This window comes from Plectropomus leopardus, chromosome 23 (assembly GCF_008729295.1).
Source record: "Plectropomus leopardus isolate mb chromosome 23, YSFRI_Pleo_2.0, whole genome shotgun sequence".
In the NCBI taxonomy this organism is placed as follows: domain Eukaryota; kingdom Metazoa; phylum Chordata; class Actinopteri; order Perciformes; family Serranidae; genus Plectropomus; species Plectropomus leopardus.
In genome coordinates, this window is record NC_056485.1 from 13,456,469 (window position 1) to 13,481,775 (window position 25,307).

At 38.5% G+C, this 25,307-nt stretch overlaps 1 protein-coding gene across 3 annotated transcripts in view; it reads right to left on the bottom strand.

Annotated features, from left to right (window-relative positions):
• Window positions 1–364: 364 nt before the first annotated feature.
• arhgap36 (Rho GTPase activating protein 36) overlaps window positions 365–25,307 on the bottom strand; it is a 64,087-nt gene continuing 39,144 nt past the window's right edge. For all 3 annotated transcript variants that reach the window (XM_042512217.1, XM_042512218.1, XM_042512219.1), the window contains exons 3-12: window positions 21,805–21,873; window positions 12,104–12,417; window positions 8,045–8,264; window positions 7,814–7,869; window positions 7,213–7,363; window positions 6,953–7,101; window positions 5,659–5,829; window positions 4,992–5,080; window positions 4,640–4,866; window positions 365–2,879 (exon numbers count right to left, since the gene is read on the bottom strand). In XM_042512217.1, the coding sequence (XP_042368151.1) occupies window positions 2,548–2,879; window positions 4,640–4,866; window positions 4,992–5,080; window positions 5,659–5,829; window positions 6,953–7,101; window positions 7,213–7,363; window positions 7,814–7,869; window positions 8,045–8,264; window positions 12,104–12,417; window positions 21,805–21,873 (1,778 nt within the window). In that variant the 3' untranslated portion in view covers window positions 365–2,547. The remainder of the gene's footprint in view (window positions 2,880–4,639; window positions 4,867–4,991; window positions 5,081–5,658; window positions 5,830–6,952; window positions 7,102–7,212; window positions 7,364–7,813; window positions 7,870–8,044; window positions 8,265–12,103; window positions 12,418–21,804; window positions 21,874–25,307) is intronic.

Genomic DNA, 25,307 nt, shown 5'->3' on the forward strand with positions numbered 1-25,307 from the left:
AGCTCTTATATCACTTTCCTGGCCTTTTTTTCATTCGGGAATAAAGTTTTTGCTTGAGAAAATGGAGTCTTTTTTTTTTTTTAGTTGTTTTTTTCTGAAATACCAAATCCTTTTATATTGCAGTCTCATAATATATGATATATATATATAAAGTATTAATATAATAAAATATATATATATATATATATATATATATATATATATATATATTATAACTTTCTCACACCGCTGTGTAAAAACGTTTTGGCATTTCTATGCAGGTTTTTTTTGTGCACAGTTTAAAATTGCTCATGAAAAACAAAAACACGTACTGACAGAATAAAAACAGGTTTGTTTAATCAGTATATTAACTTTCTCACACCGCTGTGTAAAAACGTTTTGGCATTTCTATGCAGGTTTTTTTTGTGCACAGTTTAAAATTGCTCATGAAAAACAAAAACACGTACTGACAGAATAAAAACAGGTTTGTTTAATCAGATCTATTAGGAGCTCTCCAAAAAATGTTAATATACCATTTGAAATTATAACTTGAATATTGACATGGATGCTATTTACGAAAACATTTTATCGCAGTGAATCACATATGATAAGAATGCAGCTTCTCATCTCTAAGAAATAAAATAAAAATTTGAGGTTGAAAGGAAAAATTTCAAGTCTGCATGCACATGCACATTTAAGTGAGAGGTCACAAGAAGACACCGTTTTATTTTAAGAAGCCTCGAGAGGCAAGGTGATTTTTATTTATTTCTTTATTTTGTGGGCAATGTTGGCTAAAACCTGAGAACCTCTGACCGAGACTTAATTATGCAATATATGCAACTTTTAGTTGATTGTTAAGTGTCATTCCTCGGTTGGGAAATACAGACGTGGAGCATTGAGCCAAAACGCTGGTATCTGATGTCTCGGGAACAACACTCGAATATCAACTAAAAGTTGTATAATGTCTTTAAAAAACACAAACTTATCAACGAACTGTGGCCGATCTTTAATCTTTTGACCTAATTGCAAAACACCACATCAGTGCGTCGTGGATTGTGCCGATGTTCGTGTGTCCCGCAGTCCAGCTGGTGAACATCTGTGTGTTTGTGTGATTGATTACAGATTCCAAATCTATCAACGTGTTTCCATCAAAACCGCCGTGTCAAATTCTTTGTCTGGATCCTCCAAAGATCCACATTTCTAGAGTGGATATGTCTTATCACCGTGCTCCCAAAAATACATTAAAGCAACACAGACCTCTTTTGAGTAAAACATACTGTATGTACTGAACTGTATATTTAGGTTTAATTGAACGGCATACAACATGTATTTTATTTAACACTTTCTCAGCATTTGAGGGAAAATTTAAGTTTTAGGTTTTGAGAGTTGACGGAGTGTCTGCATGCCCCCGATTTAGTCTCAACTGCCTTGTTTGGGGAGGACGAGCAAATGTACATAAGTGTCAAAAAACAGATACATGCCCATCAGTTGATAAGATACTAATAAAAGATTCATTCTTAAAAAAGTCATTTATCAAGCACAAATGCCAAATCAGTTTTCCAGCTGCTAAAGCTGTTGTGAACGGGAGTGGGGGGGGGGGGGGGCACTGACAAAAACATTCTGAAATGCTTGGATTAAAAAATACCTAAATACATTAATTGATAATAAAAATAATTGATTCTTGCACTCAAACATGCACTTTGTCAGTAAGCAGTGATGTGGTGGTTTGCAGGTCACCAAATAGAGTTTGGCTTTGAAATCTATATTTGTTTTTTTGTAATTTATGTTTTGTTCTACAGAGACATCGTCGGGTGTTTTGAATTCTAGCTGAATGTTAGCTGAAATGTAGATTACGTTTACGGTGAATGTAGCTTATTGCAGGTTACAGCAAAACAACAAAAACTAAAGAGTTAATATAGATTAGGAAGTGCTGGTAGAGTCCATGCAGTTACATGCAGTTCTATATAGTAAAGACAAGGAAGGGTGGTGTGTAAAATTATGAATACATCATGTACACGTTATTTACATCACAATTATTACTGCATCCACTTTCATATAATCTCATAAACAGAGTCCTTTAGTCTCTTCTTCATTCGCTGATGTCCGTGTCTTTTTCGGAGAGAGCTGTGCTTGAAAGTTTGCTTTGTTTCCAACAAATCCAAAATGTCTTCAAAAAAGCTAGTTATTCATGTGCTGTCCTGCATTTCCATCTTCTTATTCTTTGTCCACACCACACATTCATACACATGCTGTGTTCCAGAGATGCCAGAAAAGTGGGAAATTCCAGCTTCCACTGAGGAAAATCTGCAACTGGATGCTCCCTTTAAGTCCATAGTTCAGTAGAAAATTTAGGTTGCAAATACAGGCATGCACGTGCTGCAGAGTGTTCATTTCACCGGTTTTATAACCTTGGAAATGAACTTTTTATTTTTGATATTATTGGATTTTAAAATCCCGATAAATCAACAGAGTTGCTTCTCTTGCAGAAATTTGGTGATTTTGGGGGGGATTTCTGACTTCTGAAAAAACACACACAAACACATATATTCCTCCTCTTCGTGCCCTTCATCATACCATCGTCTCCGAGCTCGATCCTTTCCCGGTGAAGAAGTCCCAGAAATTAGAGGCCGGTGAGGGTTTGCTCTCCTCCTGCGGCGTCTGTCTCACCCAGATACTGTTCTCTGTCGAGCCGCTCAGACTGGAGCAGCTGCCACTGCTGCCGCCGCCAAGCGTGAAGCTCAGTGCGGAGCCCAGCGGGCCCCTGCTGCGGTCCTGGGAGTCCTGGTCCTGACTGTGGAGTCTGGAGGTGGTGGACAACGAGGGCTGGGCCAGGCTGAGCAGGTTGTGGTGGGAGTGGAACTGACGCATGTGGCGAATGGATTTACCTGCAGGGGCCTCACCTGGAGGATTGACAACAGGACGGGGTTCAAACCAGTGGTGCTGCAAAGGGTGGCCACCCTGGTACAGGCACTGGCCCCCTCTGCCCCGCCAAAATAATCAAAAATAAAATGAACTAAACTATTAAAAATAACTTTGCGGACAGGAAATGTTTGGTTCCTCACTTTCATTGTGTTCTCCTTCAAATTAAAGCTGTTTATTTGTCTTTTTAAGTAAAAAAAGGACAAGCAGCCTTGTTGAAGAAGAGTGAAATTCCTGATATGTAATGAAACATGACGCATTCAAACGGGATTGTTGTGGCACTTAACCCTTTGAATGCATAGAAATGGTTCGACAGTGTGTACACTGTGTTTTTGCTTATTGTGATGTCATTTCTTGGGGTATTTTCAAATATTTCATATTCCTAAAGTCTGTTAAACATAAGCTAAAAGGTTATGTAAGTAAGTCAGTTATAATAATAAATCAAATCATTGAAATTGTGTCATCAATAAAAACAAAATACAAAAATCACCAAATTTGACCAAATAAACAAAAACGTATTGATCCAAAAGATTTCTGAATGTAGAAACTTGAACGTAATATTTTTTAATAATTAATGGGGTACTTTATTTATTTCTTAAGAAATTCTCATTTTTAAGACCAGAGTGCTCGTTATGATAGTTTTCGCCGCGTGTTCTGTGCAGTTTTGCACCGCACATAAGGTAAAATAATGACATCATCGCGAGCACACATGGTGATGACATGGACGACAGAAGCCTCAGCTTTCTGCAGCAAAAAGACGGAATGTTTTGGACATCATGGTTTTTATTTTGGATTGTTTTGTGTAAGATTATGCAAACAACAACCATCGCTGAGAAATACCTTGACACTCATATTAAAATCGTTTTTTATTGGCCTAGATACTCCAACACCATGATAGAATTCCTGAAATTAATTTATGACTCGGGGGAGCAACTACAATATTTAAGTAGATCCATCTGGCCGCCCTTATAAAACATTTCTGAGTGTGCTACTGATTCAAACCTGCACTTTTCTTGCTTTTACTGCCCTTTTTCATCTGTCTAAAATAGTAATTCATTACCCATAATGGCAGTGGAAAACAATGATGATTTTTTTTTTCTATTTGATAAATTCATTTTAAAAAGTCAGATAATTTAATTGTTAAAACAGTCACTGATGTTATTACTCCACTATTTAATTTTTTTTAATTACTGTTACAACCACTCCAAGTTTTCAGTCAGTCACAGCTAGGTGGTGCTGTGGTCACATTTATCGTCAAAGCACAACTTCTATATCTGGAGCAGTTGCTTCAGTAAACAAAAAAAAGACCTCAACCACTTTCTGAGGCCTCAGGATTAATCAGTAAAAAGTTTTAATTCTTTATAGTTTTTTTAATGTTATGTAAGCATCTATTTCAAATATATTCATCTTAAAATCAACAACTGTTAACCGAGCCAAGGAACGAAGAAAATTCTGTGAAATGTCTAAAATTTGTCTCCATGTTCCCTGTAATTGAATTGGCTTTTTATTTCCTAACTTAAAAAGGTATAATTGCTATTTCAAACTCCTCTCCATGCTGCCAAAATTATCTACTAATTTGGATATTGTTTAACTCGTTCAAAGGTTTGATTGAATCGTTGTATCTCAGAGTTTTTATACAAGTGCTTTTCATCCGTTAGTTTTAAGAACTTTTTTTGGCTAAAAACTTTTTTAAAGTTAAAAAAAAAAAAAAAAGGATATGAACTTCATAATGTCACCATACCGTATCTGGCTTCTTGACGCTTCCTGTTCTGGTTTAGTTTGAGTACGTTGAGAAAGACCTCGCTGGTCAGGCTGCCCTCACCGCCGCTGCCATCGGGTGGGAAAAGCGGTGATGGAGGCTCCAGTGGGGACAAACTCCCACTGGAGGCTCCAACAGAGTCCAGAGACGCACCTGTATCCCGCCTACCCCCCGTCTCACTGCTGCTCTCCACCGTCAGGTGACTGCCACTATATGATGAAAAATAATGAAGCATCAGTAGCTTGTTTAAACCCCAAAAAGTCGCCACAGTTAATCAAGACAATGGATATGATACTCCTAAGGACTTGATTATCAGACTGGTTGTCATGGATACCTGAGTTTTCTACGCAGCAAATAGTCGATGATGTCGGGGTCTGTCTGGATCAGACTCATCAGGACCTCCTGCTGCAGCTCTGCAGAAACCTGCAGGATCACACATAACAAAGGGTATAAAATAAAGCAAAATAAAACAAAAAAACTTTACCTGAATCTAAAAAGGTGCACCCAAAATGATTCACCTTTCACTCATCCAGTCTTCTTTTCCTTTCCATCTTAATGTCATGTTTTGGAAGTTAATTTTAACATAAACAAAATATTTTCTGCTTTACTTTTCCTACCTAATCTTTTCATTTTTCTTTTTTTCACTTGGTCTGTTGTAATATGTTTTGTCCTAAGTATTTGAATGAATGCATACTTCTGATTTTGCTGAATATTTGCAAAAAAGTTTAGCATACAAATATAATAATGTAAAGAAATCTCTTTTAATTGTTACATTTAAAAAAAGTTGTTTAAATTACTTTTCTTCAAAGAACTCTCAATGAAAAGCACCACTACAGTCTTGAAATCCATTTGCATGAAAAGACACCAATAATTTGGTGAACTGACCCTTTAATGCCAATATCTCCTTTGGCACTAGCTCTGTTTATAGACAGTGTTTCTAAAAGACTCCAGAAAAAAATGCAATGACGTCATTTGAAGGCTGAATATGATCGCTGACGCACCGTGAAGAGCCTCTTGTAGTTCTGTATGAGCACCAGCGTCACGCTGATGATCGCCGTGCTGTCCTCGATCCCCATCGCATGAGGACTCACTTCTCCTCCTCTTTCCCTCTGCAGCAGGTTGGGCCCAAAGATCACCGCCAGGTTCGCAGCCGTCATCTTGTTACCGGGAATCTGGATGGAGAGGGGAGGGAAGAGGAGAGGAGGTCATTCTATTTATGTTGAATTAAAATATTGACATATGTACATCTCAGTGGCCGACAGGTGTTTAACAGGACAGACAAGAAAAAAAAATCCAGATTTATTTCATTATGAAATTTAATTTTTGTTTCTGTTCTATGTTTCTCGTGAAATATTAGACTTTTCCACTTTGAGATACAATGAAAATAAAAAAAAAAAATTCAAATATAAAACGGCCTGATTAAAAAGATTAAAAGCCAATTAAGTTTTCTTGAAAAATACAAAAACTTTTTTTCAACTAAGTTGTTTTGGAAAAGAATGAGCATTGGAGTATATATAGTATCAAAGTACTAAAATAAGAGTGCTTCATGTTTTAGACAATTTAGACAATTCGTGTAAACCTTGCGTAACTAATCATCAAGCACTGTTTTTTTTTAGACTGTTAATGCCTTTTTCATTTTGTAATTTCCATTTTATATTTATAACATGGAATACTTGTTTTCTGTCATCTATCCAAACACCAAGGCAAAATTTTACAAGTGAATACCTACTTGGCAACAGACAAATCTCTGACACAGGAGTGCTTTTTGAAAAACTTTTTGAAAAAAGATCCACCTTTTTCGTGTCAATAAATAAAAAAGAAAAGCCAAAATACATTTTTTTGTCTACAGTGTATATTCTTGTTTGTTGCTTGTTTACTAGATTTAGGTTTTCAGACATGAACACGTCTTTTTAAAATGAGACAAATCTTGGATTTTTTTTTTTTTTTTATGTTAAATGGGCTACAAAATGCAAAGCCATGTACGGTTATTAGAGGATTTATTTAATTAACTGATATTTTACTTCAAAGGAGCTTGAGGACTTGCAAGAAGCAAATTAAATACAGAATGGTCAAAAGCAGCATGTGAAGCATGGGCCAAGACACTTGTATTAGCTCCCAGTATGGGTAAAGCTCTTAAGACAGCTGGATCCTACACTTCCCATCATGCAGCTAAACAGCATGTTTTTGTCTGAGCCTCTGTGCCTGATCAAAATTCTGCATTACTACTGGGGTAACTGATGCTCTGGTGTACACTGTATGACATTTGTCTGTCATAGTGTGCAGTCAGTGGCCTACCTCCTCGTCATTTGTCCCTACGCTGTCCTGAGCGAAGCTCTGCACGGTGTGTAACAGGCTGAGGAGTCGCAGCAGGGTGTCACAGTTGCAGGGAGGCAGCAGGTAGAGGAGGTGCTGCAGGTACTGGAGCTGGTCTGCTCCCCTCAGCACTACAGGAAGCACAGAGAGGAGGAGATTCAGTTTGACTCATACAGGTGTTACTGCTGTTTAGTCACTCTGTGTGTGTGTGTGTGTGTGTGTGTGTGTGTGTGTGTGTTTACGGTTGGCATGCAGGAAGGCCGGGTAAAGCTCTCTGGTCAGCAGAGGATCAGGGATGTCTCTGAGGAACTCTTTGAGCAGTGCCGCCACGTCATGGACGCTTTGCTCCTCATCCAGCTGGACGTCCACTCCCATGTCGAAGTCCTCCAGTAGCTGAAGAGCACACGGAGAGGATAAATGTACCAAAATATAACAAGAGGAGACACATGGGAAAAGACATGTAGGTCAAACAAGAGTTGCTTTGCCCCAATGGACACAATTTCTCCAAAACAGGATGTTACACATTGTCGGCTTTTCACATGAAGGTTATGTTTATACTCCAGCACAACAGGAAGCACGCGGCAGTGAATAAAGGGAAGACTCACACAACTTTTTTTTATTAAGAATAATCATCTGGTGTCCAAATATAGGAAGAATAAAATGGGGCAGTTTGAGGGAGTAATAAAATGTTCAAATAAAATGTTTGGGGCAAAAAATAAATACTTAGTTGTGTTTATGTTTTGACGCCAATCCTGAGACAAATAACAGTTTATTCATTGTTTTTTTTTTTTAATGGTTAAAATAACGTAAAAGTGGATATGGATGAACAGAAAATGTCCTCACCTGTCTTACTCTCTTCTTAGAGCTACCGACTCGGAAAATTCCCACAGTCTGAAGACCTGGGGACACAAATGAAGCACCGAATAGTCTCGTCTTTTCATGTATATATATATATTTATAATGAATTAATATTTACATGAATGTACTTAAAACAATACATTTGCTTCAAGTTAAAAGAATGTGTTTTATTTGGGGACTCCAAATAGCACAATTAAGATATAGCCCGTGTCTCACCGTAAGTCTCGATGTGATTGCAGCACCTCTCCACCACCCGCGGCACCTGTCTGTAGATGGGGTTGAGGCTAAGCTTGGTCTGGGTCCTCTTCTCCGACGAGCCGCTGCCACCCGGTGATTTTTTCAGCTCCAGCTCGGCCGGGTGCGAGAGCTGCAGCGCCTCCAGCAGGCGAGACTGACTCTCTACGAGGTCGGAGATGGAGTCCACTGACAGACCGCCCTGCAGGTGAGGGAGAGAAAAGTCTAATTGTTACCAAGTATTTTTACTCAGTTATAATATTATGTAATTTCCATTTCATGCTACTTTAGAGTGCCATCTATTTTCATTATATTGGAGAGAAGGCAGACGTCTCTACGGCTGATGTCTCCAACACTCCGCAGCTCACTCCAAAAACAATCTGGACTGATAAATAGCACTACAGGGGAAAGGGAAAATGTGTATTTTTTTATTTGGGGTGAACTATCCCTTTAACAGTACATTAAGTAACTTTAAACACACGTATATAAAAAGAAAAGTATTGATTAGTTCAGCTTTAAGTTGAGACAAACAACATGGTCATATAATGCTAGAGTATAGAGAAAGAAAAATAACAATGAAAAGCACTGATGGGAGAAAATGGAAAGAACATTTTCAGATGGATGTCGTTTAAAAAAGAAGCCAACAGAACAGAGGAATCCATTTCTATCACTTATCCTGACGTTGCCATTCCAATAAATATGAAAAGCTGAAATACCACAGAAATATAAATCACTTGTCAGCAGTCTGCAACTAATCGTTTCTGGAGGAACGTCAGAGTCAAAGGAATTTCCAACAGCACTTCAGTCCAGAAACCAAACTGTGGAGTTCAGAAACTTTCAGGATATTTATTGTGTAAAAAGGGTGAAAGTATTTTAGAAAACCTGGCCTTATGAAAGTCTGAATAAAGTAAAAATTTAACTTAAATTAACTTTAACTTAACTCAGCATCAATGTAATCTGCTCTTCGATGGCCCATATTAGATTAAAATCTTTATCCTTACCATAAAACTCAAACATAGCTACTGTATCCCAGTTTTATACATACAATAATAATTAAGGTATACTAAACAGGGTGCCTTTAGGTTTTTCTTTTCCAAACAAAACATCAATAAATAAAGAAATAAAACACTGCCTTTTCCCAGCTTCTAAAATTGGAATGATTTTTTACTTTTCTTAGTCATACGTAATGCTAAAACAATATCTGTGGTATTTGGACTCTTGATAAGAGCAAATAATAAATTTAAAGATGCCATTTGGGGCCTGGGGATTTCTTTTTAAATGCTGCCTTTTCACTTTTTCCTCTCAATTTACACACCAGAACACAACAAATCAATGTACTTTAAGGTTTCACAGGTGCGATATAATTAATTCATACCTGCTTAGAATTAGTATGTAGTGTTAAATTGGGACACAGTTTAGGTTACCTCCATCAATCCTCTTTTTTAGTCCAAGTAAAGGAGTTCTGGCCTGCTTTATTGCTCTAATCTGAGTGTTTAGGTGGGGAAAAAAATTAAATTATAATAATTTAAAAATGTCCGTAAAGTAACCATCTTTTTCCAGCCATTAATTTCAACCTTCACGCCCTCTGTGTGCGCTATCTGTCACTGCACGGGACGCAGTGACAATGCCACCACATTACTACTGCCTCATCTGTCAGGCTGAAGCTCGCCTGCCAAGTCTGTGTGTGTGTGTGTGTGTGTGTGTGTGTGTGTGTGTGTGTGTGTGTGTGTGTGTGTGGTCAGATATGTAAACCGTGAGCTGCTACAGTCCAGACAGCTGTAAGAGGGTGAGTCAGAGTCCCATTTAGGTTGAGGCCGATGAGAAAATGTTATCTTTCTCACTCCATTCTCGATATTTTTCTACTAAAAAACCAGTTCTGTTGTATTATTTATCACTGTAGGGAAAAATCTACCAATACAAAGTATTCCACTTGTGCTGAGTATAGGCAGTCATCTAGCCCGTTTCCAATTTACAGGCATATAGTGGATCTTTTGATGTAAATATGTGTGACATTTTATCATTATTTTATTTGAAAACTTTTTGTCACCACATTATTAGGGAAACCTGTACAATCAGTTGCTATTCAGCAGCTCTGCCATAAATTCTATCTTCAGTAGGTGTATAATGATGAATTTTTATGACATTGCTAAAATATAGTATAATGTACAAGTTAATTCACACATTCTGACTATTACTACAAAATATAATAAACAATGAATAATAAAGTAAAGATTAAGTGACCCAGCAATATCTCAAGTTTAAACTTGCACCTAAAAAACATACTAAAACACCCTTTAAGGAGTCAGATATTCAGTTTTTCTGGTAAGTAGCATATTTTGCACTTGCAAAAATTAGCATAAGCGCTAGTATCACCACAATTCACTTTAAATGCAATGTGCTAACCAAGCTTGCAGCTGGCGTTTCAGGTTTTCTCCTCCATCTCGTCCAAATATCAATGTCACTTCTAGCTCCAAACCCACGATGGTGACGACCAAAATGCCAAACCTGACACGTCAGAGTGACAGTCCACAGTGTCATAGTTGCTAGGTCTATCTATTTTTAGTTGTATATGCTGTGGTGTTGCTACTTTTACTGATGTAAAAAATGCCCTTCCACTACTGTTGCAAGTTTAATATATTTGGGTTTTGGAGTGTTGTCTAAAAAAAACAAGCAATTTGTCGCATTTTTCATTATTTTGATTATCTTTTTTTAATGATCAGTAATTAAAAATGCAGGTAATCATCAATTGCAGCTCTTTAATATATTTGCACATTATTATTTCTGTCTGTCTTCTGCCAGATATTCACGTATCCATTCAGGCAGCACTGTGTGTGTGGTGTTTACCTCGGTGACTGATTCTAAGGAGCTGCACTTGATAGCTGGTTCGGGTTCGATTACGTTGCCCCGTGGCTGTAATGATACTCATTATGGGCTTAACTTAACGACTGTTTCCAGATCAGTGTGGAGAGGATTACAGGGTGTGACGGCCTCAAGCAGAGAGCGTTCACAAACACACACAGCAACAACACAGCAACAACACAGCATTTTTTGTACAAACGCGCGCCTGTGGAAACAAACAAGGATTTGGTGTGAAAATGTTTACAGCTGGAGATGCAGGCGGAGATTAACGAGCTGCACTGAGGCGGCCTTTATTATAGGACACGCAGAAGCGCTATTCTCACCCCAGATGACACTAAACCTGGGAGAAAAACACCTGCACTGCCAGTTTTCACTTCACCATTAATCAAAACTTTCTTCCCTCGGGTTACTGATTCAAAACAGTCTGAAAACACAAAAAAACAAACACCCACTACTTGATTCAATGTGGAATTTGGCAAAGCAAGGAATAAAATTTAAGACTGCAATATTGCACTTGGAGCAAGAAGAGAAGTAAAACTAAATGTCGAGGTCAATGTTCCTTATCAGTCAGTCAGTGTTAACTATTATTATTAAATGGTGGTAAAGACACAGAAACAAGTGGTATAAACACATATTCATGTAGATTTAAATCTTATAAAAACCTCTAAAAACCCTCTAAAACCCTCTAAATTAAATAAATTTACACTTTTTAAACACCCAAATACATAAAACTTTTTAAAGCATGTATAGCTTTTTACTCCACTTTATCTGACAACTAATAGCTACTAGCATACACCTAATAGGCTTATTATCATGATGGTTTAATTACTACAAAGATGTCAAAATTATTCTAACATTTCAGTGCAATGGTATCTTAACACTATGAAGTATAAATACTTTTACTTTTAATAAATATGTTAATTTCCTACCTGAAAGTTATATTTTTTCATTTGAAGTTGAATTATACTGTTTATGGAGGACCTATAGGGACAAAATATGTATATGTTTTTAAACATGAAATTATAATAAAAAGGCACAAGAGCAGCATAAATAAAGATAACAGTTATTGATTTTTCATTGCTTTTTTGGCAACTTTTCTCTCAAATTCACACCATATCTATCTCTGTGTGCTTTATGTCTCAGTAGCCTTTGTATATGTATGTGGGTATTCCACTCACTCACCCTCCTCTGTCCTCGGCCGGTGTTATCCAGAAACGTGGGTGAAAGTGGTTTATTCTGGGTCTCAAAAATGGGCGCCGGTGCCACAGAGTTTGCAGACGGCGAGCTGGGACCGCCTCCTGTGATGGATGAGGAGCTGACCAACGGCTTGTTCCCGTTGAAGAACTGCTTCTTCTCTGCCCTGAATCGCAGGATGCTGGCCTCCAGGTCCAGACAGTCTCGCCGGCTCTCCTTTAGGGCATCCTGCCGAAGCTTGTGGGCTCGGTCGTTAGCGATGACCTGGGAGAGAGGGATGCCAAATGCCTTTGGGGCCGATTCTAAAGGGGAGGAGAGGATGGAAAAGGAAAAAATGCAAACACAGGTTATTTCATGTTGTCTTGTCAGTGATGATGTAAAATTGAAGTACAATTTTGATGAGTTAAAGTAAGAGAGAGGACAGAAGAATTTGTTTGGTTCTAAAAAAATATATTAATTATCAAAGAAGGATTTCAAGAGAAATGAAAAATGTCTAGGTATTGCTGAATTGGCCCTCCTGATATTTTCTCCCTCATTTTTAGCTACACACATTGTTAACAGATGAAATCTATGCCAAGTTGGCAGGTTTGTTTTCTGCAAAAAGTGAATTATTTTGATGAAATGTGAAAGAGAGAGATATGAAGAACACTTGATCTGATGATCTAATCAAAGGATTACATGTAATGTTAAAGTTATTGCTTAAAGTGACGAACCGACAGAGAATTATCACCCAGCTGTAGTTCCTTTTAGCATTAGGGAGGATTTCAAGCCTCTTCTTGTTAATTATTCTGGTTTACAGCAAAGAGTGCAGCATTTAGCAGCTAAAGATTTAGATTTCCCTCAGAAGTTGGTGGAGACCAAAACAGAGCTAAAAGCAGAGTGAATACTGGACTTAAATTTGTTTACACAGTCAATCTGACTAATTTTATGGTGAAAGTTCAGCTTTCGCAGCTTTAATGGGAATCGATGCCACAACCTCTGACACTAAACCTGCTTATCAACCACTGAAACTGTCCCTGCTTCCAGAGCTGCGTAAGCTCTCACCATCGACTGTAAAAGATATTGGATGTAGCTTACCCATTGGTTTATGGGCTCTGTTTGGAAGTATTGCGTTAGGAATTTTGACCATTGCCATCATAGATTTTTGGAGCTTGTACTGACATTTGAGTGTGAAAATAGAGAAAATGAGCTTCTGGTTTGCTCTTTTCAGACAAAACCTATTATTTGTCCTTGTCCTTTATTTCTTTTAAAGTGTTACAGTTAACATTGCAAAAGACTTAATGGGGCTTTCTTGTGTCAGTAAACTTTGCAGAAATCTGGCTTGCATGTCCAGTATCAATCTGGCTTAATGTGACAGTCCAGAGAGTCATGATCGTAAACGTTTGCCTGGTGGAGAGACTCAAAATCCCACAAAGAATGACTCACGCTGGGCGTTTTAAAAATGTGCATGTGAGGTTTTTGGGAGAATTGTGAGGCTGGGATATTAAAATATGTGAGGGGAGATAATGGGAGAAACAGATGGGAAATATGTCAGTATTACCATTATTAAATGCTAAATATTGCTTAAATGTCTCGGGTGTCAACTCTGTGGGAGAGAAATAACACATCTGTAATGGAAATGCTAACTTTTTCCCATCTCTCTGCACTTGAACTTAATATTTATGTGGATATTTAAAAGCTTAGCAAAGCTTTCATAATTCATAAATGTCATTAAATGGGGTTCACGATGAGCACTTATTTTCCGATAAAAACAGTTCTGCAGGTAAATTCATTTTGTCTGAACATATCAATGTTGTAAATCAGAGGTTGGAGGATAGCTGGAGTCCTGAGAGAGTCTTGTTTTATTTAGAGAACAAATTCTTCTCTGCTGATCACATCCGAAATCCAAACAGGAAGATGTTTCGACTTTTATCTTTGGGGCGAGACTTCTTTTGTTCTCAGAGCAATAAGAGACAAAGTGTAACTACAAAAAGGAAAAAAACATTCGAGTTTTGAATGTTTTGGATATTACATTTGGCATAACGTAGAGATGGTGTTAAAAATCATCTTGTAACTCAGTGATCACACAGCCCCTCACAGGGGGGATTTGAGTTCAAGAAGACGAGCGGAATAAGAATAGACAGAATGGATGGAGAGAGCAGGTAAGAGAGGGATAAACGGGTAATCCTGTTAGAGCGGCCGCAGCCAGAAACCAGACATCACACTCAGACTGATACGGGCTTATTGAGGGTAAATGCATCACGAGTGAGGTTGCTGTCATCAGAGTTTCATGGGGCTCTGCTCATTTGTCTATTTTGTGCCTCGATGTCTCCTCTCTCCTCCGTCATCTGCCTGTGACCAAGAAATCAATCTCAGCGTGCCATCTTGAAGGATGTCTTAGTTTGTGAAATGCATCTCGAGAAGAGAGGATTGAGGAGAAAAGACGGTTGCTTAAGTGAGGATGCACGTGTATTTTTTTGGCACCTGAGACGTATAAAATGTTTTGATGCAGCTGTGCCACATGTTATATTTAATACAAATAACTTAAAAACTATTGCCACTATTCTCTGAAGCACATATTTCTTCTCTCCTTGTATTTCTTCCTTGCCTCCTCAACTCGCTTTTCAGGTGAAAAGGGACGCAAGATTCAGGTAGAGGAGGCGAGGAGTGGAATCAAGGATGTAAGAAGAGAGAATGGTGAGCAGCTCGACTGCTAAAACTGTAAATCCTTTGCTCTGCTTCAACATATGACCACAACAATGCACACTCTGATCTGGCACAAAATCCAGTTAGAGAGGTGAAGAGAGGATTAGAGAGTGACAAAGCAACAATTCAAATTAAGAGTTGATTTGCTATAATAGCAATTATACAGTATATATATGCGTGTGTGTGTGTGTGTGTGTGTGTGTGTGTGTGTGTGTGTGTGTGTACAGGGCATGTGGATGTTTTTCTGCCAAAGAAAACAATCTATCGTCTGCAAAAGTGTGCACACACGCAGTTTGACAGACTACAAACTGACAATTTTCAAAAAATATCAAAAATATTGATTAAAAAAGATAAAATCCATTAAATTACAACATTTTGCTGAACAGCCCTTATGTCAGACAGAAGTCAGATATTGGGTAATTTTGCAAAACTACAGATAGCAGTCAATGACACTGGTTTAACATGCAATGACAACATATTTAATATCTTTGCATGGTGACTACATTATGGTTAAGGTTTGGGAAGCAATGCCAAGTAAACAATGATTACTTTGTCCCCATTATCAAACAGTGCTTGGCACCTTCAGAGGTATTTTCATGGTCTCAAAGGTGTTTAATGACAGTCTGAAATGAGAACAATGAGACGCAACCAGCATTAAAAAATCAAGTATTTTCACAAACTGCACCCTGTTTTTCAGCAACACCACTAGAGATCAGATTCAGGATAAATAAAATTTCATCAAGGAAGATGTTTCCCAGTTTGTGGTCTTAAATCCTGATTGTACAGTTGAAGGACAAGTTGTCCAATGACTCATACATCCTGCCTACACTGAGTGTGAAGTAACTGTTCCACTCTACATCTCTTAAAATACACCGGAAAAAAGTGAAAGGCCAGTGAGGCATCAGCGCTCACTCTGCATGTGACACTCACATGAATAAAACAGGAAACAAGCAGATTAATGAGGTTGCATCTAAACCTAACGCGCTCACATTCACAGAATCGTGCAGGATTGTTTGAATGAAGACACATGGACAACCAATACACCCACACGTGCACGGTCAAGCCCTGTGAGAAATGTCCCAAGCAGGTCAGACAGCCGTGGCGGAGTGACGGGATGCCACTTTAAGCTTTAGAGGTACGGGATTGACTCAGCTTGAGATAACTCTCAGGTTGTACTCAGCACTTACACAACAACATCAATGCATCATCACCAGCATGATCAGCATAGAAAACAACATATTTTTCATTGATTTTGTAAGTGAACACATACCCCAAAATGTCAGCTTTAATTATCTATTGCCTTTAAAAAATGTATGCATACAAAACTATGATTAAGAGGGTCAAAGTTAAACCAGACCATTCAACAGTTTGAGCAATGTTTTGAATGTCTTACTCTATTGTCATTAAAAAAAAATGCAGTTGTATAATTATAATGAAATCTTCCTATTTGTGATTCCCTGTCAAGGCCATTATAAAGTTGTGTCATTGTGTTTTTATAATCCAGAGGGATGATAGCTAAAACTATGTACATACACAGTACAGTTTGGTAGAATTAAAGGTGTTTCCTTTTAATATTAATACTGAATTAAGGAATACAAGATAAGGTAATTTAGTAATGACCTCAATTTGTCTTTTCCAATTTAGCCGACTTAAAAATTTAAGGCATCCTGGACATTAACTTTTTTAAGTTAAAACAAATAGTTTCTTTTTACTTTGTATAACTTCTACCTAATTTTTTGTTTCAACTTTCACTTCTGTAGCTTGAGACTTTATCTAACCAGCCTCTTCTCCTCCACGTGTGCCTCCGTCAGGTGCCAGGCTCACAGTTAAGCCCCTCAGGCACCTTGTTGGCCAACAGTCAGTTAGCACTAGCATGTGGCGACAATTCACAAGCTGCCCAGCAGTGTAAAGAAATCAAAACTGACCCCACCCTTTTATCAGCTGCAACAATAAATAAACACATGAATGCACTGACAATTATAATCCATAGATTATTTTGAAATGGGACTCTCTGCATAATGAGTACTTGTGGTACTTAAACTATATTCTGATGGTCTTGTTTTACTTAAGAAATATTTTGAATGCAGGACTTATTACATGTAACAGTATTTCTACACTGAAGAAGTACCACTTTTAACTACTTCAATAGTTGGTTTTGGTAATAATTAACATTACTGGCCTTTTTTCCACCTTATTATGACTGCATATATTTAATAACCACAATTCTCTTGGTTGCTGCTTTTTGAGGAAGAACTCCTGCCCGAGCTCACTACAGTAGGACAAACACTTTGTCCTGAAACTGGTTGAGAGATGTTCTCCCGTACACATCACCCCAAGTAACCCAGTATATTTCAAACAAACACAACGTCCCCTGCCAACAAGATTGGGCTGCATCCACTGAATAAGATGTCATCTGTTAATGTGTCTTAAGCAGTGCATCCTAATGGCCCTATTTGATCAGGAAGCGCGTGATTATTCCTCTGTCCTGACGTCTGTTGGCAGGAACAGCCGAGCTGACCACTCCGTGCCGCTGCCTCCTGACATTTGGCCGTGTTTTCTGCCAACCGATGCCAACTGCGGCAGTGTTAGCTGCTTGATGCTGGAGGTGTCTGTTTATTTAAAGCAAACAGTTGAGGATATAATGGTTGGCTGTTGCAGTCTTGGACAACACTTCACAGAGTCAGGCCCAGCTAACGGGACATTTAGACAACGGAGAGGTCTGAGGCTTTACTGCTACAGAGTTATAAGAGAAGTGGATTAAGTATGTAGGTTTCTGGGATATTTTTATATTTAGATTCAACACAAATTACACCTAGTAGTTGTTTTAAGACTGATTTTGATTGGTCTTCTCATTATTCTAGCAGGGGTGCAATTTGCAGGTTCCAGCTTCTCAGTTGTGCAGATTTTCTTTGTCTTACATGATAGTAAACCGACTTCATTTTTGGACTTTTAGTCAAACTATACTGGCAGTTTTGGGGACATGTATGCATGCATGAAATTATGACTGTATTTTTTTAAATACTCAACTTTAATGACTACGATGTCATTACCTACAACTTGATGATTTACTTTATATAATTATACTTTTTTATATTTATATTTGCATCTGTACATCTATATGGACACACACACACACACACACACACACACACACACACACACACACACACATTACACATTATTTTGTGTAACTTAGATATTCATGCAATGGGATAAAATGTACTTGAATATATATTCTGATATTCTGTATTCTGATATATCTAAATGAGTATGTCAAATGTTTCTTTGGTTCCAAGTCAAACCTTTTCTGGAGGTTAATGGCATTTAATTATGTAATCATTTTTATATATTTTTTTAACTTATCCAATAATATTATACTTCCTTTAGTACTAATGAATTTTGGGCTCCATATGGGTTGTGCAGCATGGGGGAATTGGGACTGGTGACGCCTGTGTGTCTAAAATCCTGGTCCTGTGGGTCTGATTACTGCAGTTGGCATTTTACTGATGAAACCCCTCCGGACATGTCCTGGGTTTAAAGTAAAACAAACACTAAAACTCAGACAGGAAGACAGCTGTGTGTGTCTGACTGGTCAAAGCCGTATTGTTCAGGAATTTCACTGCTTTCCTTCTTTAGTAATTTCATGTCCTCAGGTCACTGACTGCTCCTGGAGGACTGAAGGAGATATTTTTAGATAATGTTCAGTATTTGCTACTATTTCTCAGTCACCACGCCAGCAGCTGGATCGTAAAATTGGTCCTCTGGGGCACTGAGCTGAGTGAATTTAAAAACCTGTGTATATTTAACAGAGTATGTCCTCTGTATAAACCCTGTCGAAACACATGTAACAACACAGACACTTCCCTTCAACCTTTTCATAAAAATAATGTCTGATTGGAGACCAAAGCAGTGAAGGCAAGCACACAAATATTGGACTGGGAGTGACTGGAAAAGAGGTACCAGTGGGAGGATCTAACAGCCTCTGAAACAGATTACCCATCGATATATGCCAAATTTACACAGCAAATGAGCCAGGTGAGAAAGTAAGCAGGATTTGAAACTTTTCCATCAAGCTCTTTTGTTGGCACCACTACTTTTGTCACTTTTGTGACAACTGAGATCAACACCATAAGCAGCTCTGAGTCTCTCTCCATCCACCATTGCAGGATTTGTCACATCAAGACAACAAAGACACGCACAAAAGCATCAGGATGGCAGGCTTTTTAACTGACACAAGTATAAACACTTTTATCTTTGGATGACACACATGACCTAGTTTGTTTCAAGCAGCCCAAAACACAAGGCAATCCAAATAAGCATTTGGCACTCATTCTATCTGCATAAACCAATGCTGAAGCTCTGCGTACAAACTGCTACACCATTGCCTGTTTTCAGCAATCTAACCCCCTTCACTTCCTGAGCAACCACCAGTTATAGCATTTAGTAGCAAAGGAATGGTTCATGCATGAAATGATGATTTGTCTATTAGTTGCTCACCAGGTGTTGAATTTGTGACAACAAAGAACAGAAAATCCCAAAATGGAGATCTTGAATAAAAATCTACCTAAAACTTTAAAAAAGTTGTTAAAGCATCAGTATGCTCCGACTAAAGTGCATGTTGGACAGGTGAACACAATAACGTTGGCTTTGAGGGGCCAGCTGTGCAGAAGTAGAAAAGCAAGCAGGGTTTGAATTTAAACCTTGAGCCCAGTCGTTTTCATTTGTTGCTTTTTATATGTACAAAGAGTGTCTGAATACAGTCTAGAACAGTCTGAAAATTTGCACCGTCGGCCTTCAATTGTGACCGTTGAGAACTGCGATAAACACTTTTCTACCCGCAAGGCCAAACAACTGCCTGTAAAAGATCTGTATTTGCAGTGCCAAGCCTGTAAGTAGATCATGCCAAGACCCAAATCAATGCTGCAGAAAATCTTGTCTGTTAACGGCAAGTATTCCCTTCTGATAAAAACACTGTTTCTTACATGACTTAGAGGCATCAATCTCATCTGTTGAGTTAAAGTTCAGCAGAAAATGGTATAAACTCTAATCAGTAAAAAAATAAAACTGCAAAAAAATGGTGTTGGCATCTGCCTTCATCCATTAACAACCCTGCCTCTTTATATTTTCTCTCTCCTCCATTCTCCGCTGTGATTTTCTGCACCAGAGGAATGCTCGCATGGCTGAACCTGCAATATGCATCAAATCGAGGAAAAGCTGAAAAACCTTGTGGCATTTCCGTTATTCACACTCACACAAATTACATAAAAACACTCTCACTTATTATTTCTCACACAGTAACTCCACTGTTACCACTTAATAATCCTGTTAGATGTAATCTGCCACCTGCCGACCCCTGACGGCCACACAGTCAAACCTTCAGTAGTAGGATGGAGCAGAGCCAGCAGGAGCCCTGCCAGGTCCCAATGTTCTGTGTTTTGATTAGCAGGGTTAGCTTCAGCTAAGTCCCTGTGTGTAAGAGGCTGGAGGCAGGATTTAAAGTGCTGCACAGACAGCCTGGGAATGTGTGCGTGCGTGCGCGCGTGTGTGTGTTTTGGCTCGCATCTCGCTCTGCTGTGATAATCACCTGAGAATAGAGAACATCTCTTTATGAGAGGTTGGGGTCACATTGGCAGATGAAGCTTTGTAGTGAGAGAGAGAGGGGGGAAGAAGAGGGGGGAGGTAAAGAAAGCAGAAAAGGGATAAAATTGAAAAATGAAGGAAAACTGAAAACAGCTAAAGGGACTTAAGGCCTGTGTTTACATTAGGTTTGGGCAGTATGTATTATTTCATACCTTTCTGAAGTTTTGCCGGAGTATACAATGGTATCCCCCTCCTCGATGGCCCCATAGTAATCACACCTTACTTTGGTGCTTAACACACATTTAAAACGCGGCACTCATGACCAGAGAAACTGATGTCTGTTTTTTGTCTTCTGTAGGTAAACAGGTGCTAAACAGGACACTAAAATGTTTTTTTAAAAACATTTTAGGCAAGAAGTAGACAGTGCAGTAACACATTTTCGATCTATATTTGATCAGTTTTACTGTTTGATTGGATCTCAGTCCAAGCTCAGCCTGCACATACTACCCACATTGTTTTGACAGAAGGATGGTTAAAAATCAGTGAAGTATTCCTTTAATACAGAAGGTTTTTAGGGGATCTTGTTATGTTTGGCTCAAAAACCAATTTGAAACTCATCAGATTACCACATATCAAGTAACACACAGTGACCCTGGGGCCCTCAGGGACTTATGTAAGTCTCGGGGTGCAAAGAAGCTGATGCCTCTGCTTGGTAGGTAATCAAACTTTAATGGAAAAAACTGAGAATATCAGAGATCTTTAGAGAGAGAACTAATCTAAAGATTAACTTCAATCACATAAAATGTTACCCCAAGAGAACCCCTTTTATCTCTCACTTTTTGCAAATATGGAGATAATCAAACTGTAGTCGTGAATTGTTATTTCCAGATCTGAGTTGATAGGATTTAATAAAAGCAATTAGAAATCACTCATACACCGCATGAATAAAACATGACCTCAAAGCTTTCAGCAATCAGGGTAAGCACACTTGACTGAGAGTTTGTGTTTGCACTTGTCCGGTGACACAGCTCGACCGTCGAGGGAGTTTTTGTTTGGCCATTAAATTACTTAATGTCGTAACAACACAGGAAAGACGCAGAGACAAGGAAACACAAAGCCTGACTCACTGAACGCAGCATGAGTCAGCCTGCAGCCCGGAGACACTTGTGCCTTATAAACACAGTATTTCAAGTATGTAAGAGCATTAGTGGTAAAAGCCACTGGACGTCAGTGGTGGTGATTCGGTTTTAACAGGCAGAAAGGGGACATTGTGTTTGATAACATTTACTGCACTAACACAGAGTCTGAGGGTGTCGAGTCATGCAGTGACTTAATCGAGACACAGATTATCAAAGGAGACAAACTGTGGCCAGAGACGGTTTTATGTTTAACCACACATGACTGTGTTTGTGTGATGGACTTACCTCGCTCTTTCTTTTCCTTTGAAAAGGAGTCAAACTTCCTGCGTAGAGATTTTCTCCGTTTGCGTACTTCTGCGGGGGAAAAAAGGAGAAAAGGTCACTGTGAATAAAATGATTAGCAGTGCTCAAGAATGTCAACAATAGAGACAGTCTCTGTTTTCTACCCCAATGTCTGTCTTTCATTTATTCAGTCAGCAAGTGGGTATATGTTTCTATCAATGTTTGTGTAAATATATATATATATATATATATATATATATATATATATACTATATATCATATATATATTTATCAACTATATCATCTTTTATCAGCCCTTAATTGACTTCATTACCTCCATTAAACATCACCCTCATTACAACGTTCTCCCCTTTCCTCTCTTTCGCTTATCTTTCTCTTCTGAGTGCTTGTACCTCTTCCTCAGCTCTTAGAGTAGAGCGGACCATTTCAAAAGGCGAGACCTTGTTGTTTATTTGAACAGCCCTCCTTGCCTAATGGCTGCACAGACATGAAGGACTACAGGAAATTGTGTGTGTGTAAGTGTGTTTTTATCTGTGTGAGAAAATCTATAGAGAATAATGTATAGTTAGTTTAAAACTACACCAAAGTGCATGATATTGAAAGAAAAATCCACCTTTTAAACACTGAAATGTCCAATTGAAGTAGGTTTTTGCAGTCAAAAATTGTGTCAAATTGATTTTCTAATGCATTATTGATTTTTAGTAACAGATTACTGTTTAACACTGATATGCCTATGCAAACCAGTCAACCTGCAGTTACAATTTACATCCATGTCTGTCCAGACACATATGCAGCCATGACAGTAGGTCCTTCAAATATGGATGTTTCTGCAAAGAAACTACACATTTTAAAAACATGCTTCACACAAATTTTCTCTCAAGCTGCACAAAAGAGCTGTACAATCAGAACAGTTTCAATGTAAACACCCCAAATTAGCGTTATCCATTCCGTTTCAGGCCAAATGTCTCCCCTTCTGTTCCCAAAACCCCTAACCTTAAGGCTATTGAGTGGGCCACTGCCAAGGAACCAAAGATATTAAATATAAACTTCTCTCTCTCTTTTTTTTTTTTTATGCATTTCTGCATCTTTTTTGTTTGGTGTTTTTTCTAAATTCCTGTGGATTACTAGTCAAACATTGACAGTAGTTGCAGCATCAGTGGAGTTTGAATAAAAATGCTTTGTTGATGTGAAATATCAGCTGTTAAGTCATGCCTACACATAGTGCCTAATGGTGCGTGTATTAGAGGCGTGTTGCAGCAGCAGTTCTCTGTTCTATTTTTATGGCCTGATTTACAAGTTCTACATCCTCCTCTCCTCTGACCGGGTTTATGTGGAAGAAGCCATTGTTTGGGTTACCAAAGCTGGTGTTTAGAAATCACTAATTCAACATTGGGTCTTTTCCCTATTAGGGGAACGACTGCAAAAAGTGCCGTCCAGAATATGTGGGACACTTAAGATGGGTATTCTTTGCTCATTTCCTCCTTAATAACAGAGAAAAGAAATCTGCAACATATTAAAACAAAAGGGAAAAGAAAGAGTGTCTGTGCCTATGTGAATGAGTGTCTTTAGACTTGTGTGTGTGTGTGTGTGCACGTCGGGATAAAAGGGTCAAATTCCCATGACTGCAGGAAATTAAAGTTTATTTCCAAAGCGCACAGCCCCTCCCATCACACACACGCCACCTCCAGCTAAGGCAAATCCCTTTGTGTGTGTGTGTGCACATGTATGCACTCGTAGCACATTATTACATAATGCACATACACAGAGAGCGAAGATGACAGACAGAGACAAACGGAGAGGAAAAGCTTCCAAGTATGACGGAGTTGGATATTTCCAGCAGTTCTGAATCACTATTTTTTTGTTTGCAGCAAGTTTTGCATCACTTTATAAAATCGTAAACTGAACAAAATTGCAGATTAATCAGTCACTTAAAGATGTTTCACACATTTTGTCTTTAAAAAAAAACGGATGCAGTAAATATAACTTCTAAGTGAAACTTTTAAAAGACCAGAGGATGATTAACTGAGTGAGGTCAAACATATTGCTGGTGGTGGACTAACGGACTGTTAAGAGTTAAAGAAAGGGCAAGGATTATGAAGGAAAAGGGGCAAATTATGAGGATCGACATTCCCGAAAAATTCCTACTGAATGAGTTCAAGGGTATGTGTGTATGCTGCTCCCTCTGCCTGGACTTTCTGCAAAGAGATTTAAAATCTAAATCAAAACTACAATTACTGCCTCACTGTTGTACACCTCCGTGAACCAATCAACTTACAGTTCACATCCACATCTGTGACAACATGCTTCACACACATATTCAACCCGGCAACACAAAAGATCTATACAATCAATACAATTTCAAGCTTGGAACCCAAGGTTAGTGTCGCCAATTACGTATCTAAAAAAATGTGTATCCCTCTGTTTCAGAGTCAAAAAACTATCAAAAAAAAAAAATCAGAAAAGTAGCAGAACATTATGATGCCACTTTGAGTTTTTGTGTGAAATTGAGAATGAGATGGATGTGACCTTTATCTTTGACCTATGATGAGCGAAGTCTAATCATTTCATCCTTGACTCAAAGTTGACATTTGTGGCAAATCGACAAATCGAAAACATTTCGCCTCTGACCATGACTGCTGCCAACACACAGGCATGAAAAATGTATTGTCCGTCATTTCAAAAGGTTGACAAGATGAAAGCAGCACACACAGGTATAAATTTATAAGTGTGGCAATGCAGGAACTTTAAAAATGGGAAGATGTTAGCTGTGCACGGATTCTTTATGTAACTTTCGTAGGGACTTTGAGAGAGAGTAATGGAGGAGGTGTGAAAGGTCAAATTGTTTTTTGTAGGTGTCAAGTGAAGCTCAAGAAAGGTGAGAGAAAATGAAACATAGACAGAAGATCACAGGAGGAAGAGTTAGTTAGTTTGGAGTCCCTGTAGAGCAGCGTTTGAAAAACATGGGGCATGAGAATGCTCTCCCGAAAACACCAAATAAGAGCAAATCTGTCCCACAGCTACTGACACATTTCACAAAGAATTCTCCGGAGCGTGCCAGTGAAACCAACAAACACACTCATGCACGAGAACATAAACAATTGAAAGCGCCATACACACTCGAATATAAGTGGAAGAAATGTTGAGGTCTTGAACAGTCCCACATTGAAAATTTCACTAAGTGAGTCTATAATCTGGCGATTATTTTCCAGTAATCGATTGGTTTGTGGAAAGAAGAGGCAACTGAGCAAAAACATATAGTCAGAGATATGGAGAAGGAAATATCTAAACTTGGTGAGAAAACATAGATTTTGGTGATGGAGACAGAGAGAGAGATGGGGAAAAAACAGAAATAGAAGTACAGAAGAAGAAACCCAACAGAGACCCAAACAAACAGGGAGGGGAGCGCAATGGGAGGCGATGCAGAGACCGTAACGGACTGCATGGACTGCAGAGATTTCACCCGGGGGAGAAATTGAGGACACATA